The sequence below is a fragment of the Saccoglossus kowalevskii genome, chromosome 15 (assembly GCF_978046115.1).
Source record: "Saccoglossus kowalevskii chromosome 15, keSacKowa6.1, whole genome shotgun sequence".
Lineage (NCBI taxonomy): Eukaryota > Metazoa > Hemichordata > Enteropneusta > Harrimaniidae > Saccoglossus > Saccoglossus kowalevskii.
Window position 1 is genome coordinate 17,878,991 of NC_140655.1, and position 9,443 is coordinate 17,888,433.

The window sequence follows — 9,443 nt, forward strand, 5'->3', positions numbered from 1 at the left end:
GAAATACCAGCATCAGTGAATTTTAATGTAACTAGTTATCACATAAAAACAACTGAAAAATCATACATTTTATCCTATAATTACATGTATAATAATAATTATAATAATAATGATAACTTTATTACACAACCGAACCATCGGTGGGTGCTGTATGGTAAGGATACAGATAAAAAAAAGTTACAAAATTACAAAGAGAAAACAAATAACATAAACTAAGGGATATACATGTACATTGTATATAAAAATGTAGATTTACAATTAGGTTTTATAAATTGTGTTTTTTAAGTTGAAGTGAATATTAAATTTCAGTTAGCTGTATTACACATTTTTAATTTACAGTCTTCTAATAGGATATTTCTTTTTTGAGTGAAGAGGCAACAGTCAACTTGACTCAAGAATAAAATGTTCTTCATTTTCTACAGTACAGGTGTTGTATGTATGTTGCATTCTTTACACAATCTGTTGTTTGCCTCATTTCTTGGGAATTTTCTATTTTTTTTGGTTTAAATTGGCAAATGATTTCTCTATTTTCTATTTCAGTCCTGAAGGCCAATTCGAGATTAGCCATTATCAGTAATAATGAAAAAAATATGTTTGAAAGGTTTGGTATTTATTTATTTGGGAACTCGATAAACACAATAGAAATTGAATAACATAGCTCTCATTTGAGCTTTTCAAATATTACAGTTTATGTCAATACAAAATCCTTATACTGCAGGTTTGCAATGTCTGGTCTTTCTTTAATGTCAAGTGTGTTTTTGATTCCTTGTGGTTCCTGGTTCAACTTGCTTGCAGTATCATTGGTTTGCATATCCATAGTTGGCCTATCATTTGCTGGTTTTATGTGAGATAGATCGTGTTGGTATTGAGTGCTGTCAGGCGTCTGCACTGTGTATTTTCTGCCAGATAATTTGTTAATGACTGTGGCGGGTTGCTATGGTGAATCTGGTGTTTTCTGAAACCTACGTAGAGAGTTTGTTTCGAGTTGTGTAATGTCTGTTTGACTTCCATAAGAATTTGCTCTCTGTTCAATCTTCATATAACTATTTGTAGACTGTTCACGCCCATACTGTAGAAATGGGAGTTTGGTCTTGACCTTTCTACTGGGAAACATTAACGCAAATAGAAAGATGGAATATCTGCTGTAATGGGAGTGTCTCTCAATGTGTCAGGATTTCCCTCAGGTTTTCCTCCCCTTTCTGAAGAGATTTTTAGAGCATAATTTTACTGTGTATATATTTCTTTCTGTGCGTCCATTGGCTTGTTGGTGATTGGGTGCACTGGTTGTATGTCTTATCTCATGAGTCTGGCAATATCTTGAATTTCACTGCTTGTAGGCTGTGGCCCATTGTCCGATATTAAGTCTGTTGGGTATCCAAAATTGCAGAATATTTCATCAATCTTGCTGATGACCGTTGAACTAGTCATGTTATGTAATTTATATGCCCAAACATAACCAGCATAGTAATTAACGATTAGAAGGTATTGAGAGCCTTCACTCTCGAATACTGTAGACTACTTTATTTTCGCTTGGAATTTATTTTCGCTATTTTCACTGGAGGGATGATTCCGTGAAAATAAAATACAGCGAATATACTTTTTTTCCTATATTTCACATTCAACTGATCAAAAATCAGTGAAAATAAATTCTATACAAAACGCCCAAAAAGCCTTTTCAGCGAAAATTAATTCCAACGAAAATAAAGTATTCCACAGTATGTCCATATCAATCAAGTTAATGGCTCTAGTACTGTAGATTGGTTGTACTGGTTGACTGACTTCTCTGGTAGGTTTGACATTGGTTACACATTGGTCTTGTATAATGTGTTCTATATCTGCATTCAGAACAGGCTAATATACTGACTGTCTGGCTCTGAGACACGTTTTCTCTATACCTAGGAATTTGGAGTAATATTTCCGTTGGGATGATGATCTGATGACCTTTTAGTACTACACCATTGTGGAGAGCTAACTCGAAGCGATGCTGTCGATATGCATGGGTAATTTCATTTCATTGGTTCTTCTATTTAGACCATCCATTTTATGATGTATGGGATTAAGGCTTAAAGAACTGAATCTTTGACAGTGAGGTCTTGGATGCGGTCAATGATAAATGGCTTCATCATTGAGACTTTGTGAATATGCACCTCAACATCAGGTATTTGGAAGGCTGTTTGGTGTCTATGCATGTTGATAGACAGTCAGCGAGGGGTACATCTTTCCCTAGCACATACCTTATATTGTAATTATATCCTTCAATATGCAGTCTGGCTGGCATCTTGTTGATTTGTTTCTTTGCTACCGACTCTGGAGGCTGGTGGTCAGAATGAATGGTAAATGGTCTGCCAGCCATGATAAAGCACTCGAACAGATAAAGCAAGCCATAACAAAAGTACCAGTATTGACATACTTCGATGCTAGTAAAGAAATTGTGATCCAGTGTGACGCATCCAGTAAAGGTCTCGGGCTGTTTTGCTACAAGATGATAACTTATCCACTTTGCTTCAAAAGCTCTAACACTGGCAGAAGCCAACTATAGTAACCTAGAACGTGAAATGTTAGCTGTTGTTTGGGAAACAAGGTATTTTAAACACGATGTTTTTGGTAGACTATTTACCATTTACTATTTTTATTTTGTGTGTCATCATAGCAGAGCGACCCCATTTTTCTTGTCTCTTTATTGTGATTGGACATGAATTAAAAGTGCCAAGTTGACAGCGAAATCTGTGGATCAAAAATGCTATGTCCAAATTGTGTGCGACGACATCAATAAACTTCAGGACAAAGCTGTAGAGATTTTGTTTGACAGTGACACTTTGAGGATGATGGCAATGAACGCACAAATAAAGATCTGAGAAGTTTTTTTAAACAACTATTTTCTAATTTTTACTGTGTGATTTTGCAAATTATTAAATATCTTGTATGACAGTTGATTTGTAATTTGTCGAAACCAGAAATAATTTTACGCAGTTTTACCCCTGACAATTAAGTATTGTGTATTGATTGTGTTTGCAATAAATTATTTTTGTTATAATACTTCTAATGTTGCATAATGTTCATTTATTTCTGTTGCATGTTTTCATTTGCCATTCTATTCTCTGTCGCAGTTCGATTTCAGTGTTGTCAATTTTTGTTTTTTGCAGGGGATGTAGGCTACAGTTTTCTCCACGTCATATCCTGTACAGCATTTGTGTACCTTACAATAGAATTTATTTGACAAGTTCTAGGCATGTGCATAATCTAACTTGAACCACTGAAGAATTCTGATATGAAGAATTCTACATTTCTTTCCTGTTTGCCTTTGTGATCAGGAACAGGAATTGTAATTTTCCCACAACTCTTAAAAGATGTATATCCAAACCCGCCGGGACATACTTTTGAAATGTTCGGCTTATGGTCTAAGCCAAACAGTGTTCAGTATGTTGTATAATTTAAAATGTTGGCTTGAGCTCCGGTGTCAATCTTTGCTTTGAGGAGTTTCTGTCCCTGTGTTGTGCTAATCTTGATCACTGCGAATTTGTCTTTCATTCCTTTTGTGCATTCATCAAACCCATAATTCTCAGCACTGTCAAACTCATAATCTGTCCTCACCTCATGTGCATTCATCAAACCCATAATTCTCAGCACTGTCAGACTCATAATCTGTCCTCACCTCATGTGCATTCATCAAACCCATAATTCTCAGCACTGTCAGACTCATAATCTGTCCTCACCTCATGTGCATTCATCAAACCCATAATTCTCAGCACTGTCAGACTCATAATCTGTCCTCACCTCATGTGCATTCATCAAACCCATAATTCTCAGCACTGTCAGACTCATAATCTGTCCTCACCTCATGTGCATTCATCAAACCCATAATTCTCAGCACTGTCAGACTCATAATCTGTCCTCACCTCATGTGCATTCATCAAACCCATAATTCTCAGCACTGTCAGACTCATAATCTGTCCTCACCTCATGTGTTTTCTTTTCACATTTCTTATTTGTTTCTCCACTTTTGGCTTACGACTGACACCTTCTTGCCCAGTGGTTTCGCTTTCCACATTTCTTATTTGTTTCTCCACTTTTGGCTTACGACTGACACTTTCTTGCCCAGTGGTTTCGCTTTCCACATTTCTTGCATATTTGGCCAAAAGCTGGACATTTTCTCTGCTGATGAGTTAAACCACAATTTCTGCATTCCTTGTGTGTTCGTTTTGCTGACTTTACAACCTCAACTGTTTTAGATGTGGTTGGTTGATCCATAGACTTTAGTACAGATAAGTGAGCATTGGCAGCTTCATAATTCCTTCCAAGGGCAATAGCTTCATTCAATGTATATGTCTTAGGCTTTGCTAGTAGCTCTTTCTAGAATTCTGGTATTGGTGTAGCGGCAATAATTAATTCAATTATTCGCTCCTGGAGCTCCTTCTGTTTAAAGTCACACTTATTAGCCAGCAGTTTACATCTACTAACAAACGAATCAAGGGATTCATCAGGTTTCTGTCTCAATGTGCTTAACGTGAGTCGACTAATTCTGAAATTCTCAGCTGGTTCAATTGACTCTTGAAATTTCTTGTATATTACCTCTGGTTTTGACTTGTCGTCATTTGACAGGTCCCAACTATTGAATTTACGTAATCCTTCTTCCCCTGTTGCCAGCAAAATATTAGCAGCCTTTTCTTTGTCTTTCACATTTTTCACGACAAAATAAAGCTCTATACGCTGTTTGAATAAACTGAATGACTCTGTTACGTTATCAGATTCCCAGTTCATGGTAGGGAGTTTATCAGCCATGTTTGTTTTGTCTGAACCAGGACTTGCAAATGTTCGTGAGTCAGAAGTCAACTTACGACAATTTTCAGTTACTTGGGTATCACTTTTCTTTTAACTTGAACGTCCTGGGACACCATGTTAAGTTATTGATACAGCATGAATGTTTGAACTCATTTAATTCAACTGAAACAACTCTGGTTTACATCGAGTGAAACTAACAATAATGGCTACCGCCAACAAGTGTTTGAGTCATAGGTCATAACAGATATAGTATTCTCTGTCACAAGAGGGCGCACTACTAAAGTTATTATAAATGTACATATGCAATATCATAACACCTACTGATCTGGCAAAAGGAATGCAATAAGTACAATGCTCACTGATACCAAAATTAAACACAAGGCCAGAAAAAAATCCTTGTTCATTTAACGGTTTGAACCTGCTCATACCTGCCGGGTAACATTTTGTATTTTATTTTGTTTTTGTTTTGTCAACAAAAAAACACTCGAGTGCTGCCGGTATTGTGAGATATTTGCAAACCGAGTGGCAGAGAGTTGTCAGTGTGTTTTCATGATCGGATTCATAGGCCTCAATGTTCACAATATTTTCTATGTTTTGTACATTGTTTAAAAGAATGTTTTTTTTTTGTTTTGCCTACATTTGTATAATACACTATAATATGCTAACACTGTTTTGAGGAGTGGGTTAAGAGGATAAAGAACAAATTGAATTGAAGCCATGATAGGAGGGGCCCCAATCTGATTAAAATCTGATGTAGTGTACAGGCTTTAATTATTTTGGCTATAAACTTATTTTAATTTTAGTTTTTATTACTTTTGTTATTAATGCCTTTTCATTTTATTATTTTACTTTGATTTTGTTATTTTTTTTTAATTCCGCCCTACATACATCTGACCCGATGCCTATGTAACGAGATTTCAATGAGACCCACTATCGACGATTTCAGTCAACGAATCACAGACCTCGATCTATAGCGCACATGATGACGTCACTGGGCAGATTCAGGTGGCAAACACACTCAAATAAAATGGCGGATTATACCGACGTTAGCGACCGAGAAAAACACGGCTTTTCGGTAAGTTTATCATTGTTAAATGCAAAGAAAGTAATTTTTTATGTTTATATTGTGGCTCGAATGGTTCGAGTTTAGATCGTTATTTTGCGTAGTTATTCTGGGAGTGACGATTTTGTTTCCACCGGTTCGACCGAACACCGGTATCTTTTTCCAGCCGCTTGCCCTGGAGACGAGTGATGTTTTGTTGACGATCGGGTCAAAATCGTCCATGGTATTGAAACCGTACATGTAACTTTAAATATTCATCAAAATGTATGAACATTTTGTACATTATACAATAACTCTTTATTAAAGTAATTGAGCTGATTTGGACTGGAATAAAATATTTATTTGGAACACATCGCAGGAAATATTTGTTTGCTCCAATTTTCTGCGTCGATGCCGTGGGCCGGTGACCGTTATACAATTTAAAATCAGTTTGCATTGTTTACTATAGCTGTTTACAGTGTTCTAATCATTACAATTTACTTATTTTTTTGCTTCCATTCCAGATAATTATGCTCAGTGTTTGATGTAAAATTGAAGCGATGACTGAATAAACGAACCTTGGCTGGCGAAGATGTATCAGGAAGTGTACACATTTGTTGGAAGTGAAAAAAATATTCAATGTAATGGCAAAAATTGTAAAATTCTGTGGAATTTCTTTTGTAAATAAAAATATACTAGCAATTTATATTAATGGTTTATTCAAGTGGGCAAAATATAATGTACAGAAAGATTGCCCGTATACACTGAAAAGTAAGCAACCAACAGCCTGTATAAAAGGGGGGGCTGTGATTGGCTGTTACTTACGCAAGATTTGAACGGGACTTACATAGGCGTCGGATCAGATGTATGTAGGGCGGAATTAAAAAAAAAAAATCACAAAATCAAAATCAAAGTAAAATAATAAAATAAAAAGGCATTAATAACAAAAGTAATAAAAATAAAATTAAAATAAGTTTATAGCCAAAATAATTAAAGCCCGTACACTACATCAGATTTTAATCAGATTGGGAGGGGCCCAAGCTTCAATGCAAACTCAGCAACTATTGTACTGTAAAATACTTTATTTTCACTTGGAAATAATTTTCGCTGAAGGAATGATTCAGTGAAAATAAAATCCAGCAAATAAAGATTTTTTCCTATATTTTACAATCAACTTGTCAAAAATCAGTGAAAATAAATTCCATACAAAACATCCAAAACATTTTTTAAGCAAAAATTAATTCCAGCTAAAATAAAGTATTTTACATTAATACTGTTAAATACAGAGTACCACCTTTGATGTTCTGATGAGATTTAGGATAATTCGAATATATTAAGCATATTTAGCAAATTAGCACTCACAGTGGACTAGCAGGGACTTGGTATAATAAGAAAAAATGAAAGTTAATTACAAAGCACATTTTAACCAGCTTTGTTTCCAATAACAGGGTATTTCAGGCACTACTACAAATTAATGCCAAAACTAGTATAGACTGTTAAGGAGAATGACCAGCGACTGTCTGTAGCCAATCAGCATGCCTTTTACAAAGCAGCCAAAGCTTTTCTAGCATTTTCCTATGCTAATTCAGAAGCTGCACACTGATTGGTTACAGGCAGAAATGATTTTACTGCCTGTTCTAGGTTAAACGTTTATCAACAGTAATGCGAAAAAAGTAGCAAAATAGATTTAAAAAAGTCAGAAATTATGTGATATTTTGTTGCTTATAATTTTCTGTTATCTAAAATACCATCAAAATAACTGAAGACCAACACAAGAAGAGCAATAGACCCACAGATACCAATAACACTAATCCTAATTTACTAATTCGTAATACGTACTTTGCAATCTTGTCGTAAGAGGGCAGGAAATGTTTCAACCTTATAAATTGTCACCATTTTGCAATTGACGCAATCAAAGACTAAGTTAGTTGGGTAGCATTTTTTATTGATAAATAGTTGATATCGTCGCATATTTGTGTTCAATGTGAAGTTTATTCATCAAGAAAGTATTTGGTTTGTACTGATTTTATCGATAAGATCGTCTTTTTGAAAGTCAACCTCACACACTTGTTCTACACTAAAGCCACCGCTTAAACTAAATTATATTGTGAAGGTAAAGAAAATCTGTTTTATGGTAACAAATTGTAACAACCACCTTGATTTTCGTTCAAACTCCTCGCCAGCCAATGTGCAAGTACTTGACATGCTCTATTAATAGAGGAATCAACACATTCCGAGATGGTGTTTGACCAAATAACGACAAAAAACAAAACAGAGCGACCAAGAACGAGCCAGAACAACCCGGAACGAACCTCAGAACCCGTTTTCATGAGGTTGAAGCCATACAACAATTGCATGCCGATCGTGACAAAGGATTTGCCAAGATGTACAACCAGTAATGTTACAATGGTTAACGCTGTACATCGAATTATACCATAAAATAAGACAATACGTTTGTTTGTAAGACTTGGACAGTGTAGCCAACACAGGTTTTCTGCCACTTTGTAGGCTGTAAATGTCGTAGACCACAGCACAGTTCCCTCTCTGTAGTTGGACATTTACATTATTGAGCTCGATGATCGTTTATTTATCACTGTGGTGATATTTTCGAACAGAACAGTTTTCTCACCTTTTCTGCAAGTTGCGCCTTTTCCTGGTCATCTACTTGTTTCGCCCAGCTGTCGTCAGCCATCGTATTTGGCGTTTTTTTCGAAAAGTCAAAAAAAGGATCGACGGAAACAGATGACAACAGCAGTACAGTACCGGGCATGTACACCGTGCATGTGCTACGCAAGGTTGCTGCGCAGGAAACTACTTCCGGTAAGCAACTGAGGGCGCTAATAACGTGAAATCGTATACTGGACAGAATACTGTAAAGGGGGTAATTATTCACTGGGTTTTAATTTAGCTTATTTCGCTGACTGGAAAAATGCGCTAAATTAAAACACAGTGAATATGTAAAGTTTAGCATAGAACACATTATCTAAATGACGAAACCGTGAATTTTAAACCCACTGAATATGCCTGAAATGGGAAATCAGTGAAATTTAAACCCAGTGAAAATTAGTCATTTTACAGTATCTGTTTCATAGAAAGGTCAACTACCGAGGAAGGCTAAAAAGCAATTATTACATCTCTGTCCTCTTGAGAGGTTTTTACACTTGAGTTTGACCAATCTACCAACTTCAAATTGAAAAATGTTTAGAATATTCCATTGGGCTTACGTGTACTGCATGCATGGGGAAAACCGTTTGAAGTACATTGTAACAGCAAAAATAAAGACAGGAAAAATGTCCGACACGTCTGGAGCAGCTGTTTTGTATTGCATAATAAAAACACAAATATAGCATACTGTATATTATGATTTTCAAAAGATTGTAGTGTTTTACACTTCAAAATAATTGTATCTTCCTTGACGCGACTGAGAACTTTGAACTTCTAACTGAAATCACGCAGCGATGCGATGTGCCTAAACTGGCTTGCAAATTAGCTAACAGACGCACTGTCTTGGTATTCGAACGCTGTGTGCGGCGGTAGTAATGCGAAAATAATAATAATAATATATATATATATTTAATTCAAAAAACTAATAAATTTTATTGGTATGACCTACACATTGCAT

The 9,443-nt window shown here is 35.7% G+C and overlaps 1 protein-coding gene across 1 annotated transcript in view; it reads right to left on the reverse strand.

Moving 5' to 3' along the window:
* LOC100369116 (ATP-dependent RNA helicase DDX19A-like) overlaps nt 1-8,616 on the reverse strand; it is a 43,409-nt gene extending 34,793 nt beyond the window's left edge. The window contains exon 1 of the mRNA XM_085490522.1: nt 8,451-8,616. Within this exon, the coding sequence (XP_085346648.1) occupies nt 8,451-8,591 (141 nt within the window). The 5' untranslated portion in view covers nt 8,592-8,616. The remainder of the gene's footprint in view (nt 1-8,450) is intronic.
* Nucleotides 8,617-9,443: the final 827 nt, after the last annotated feature.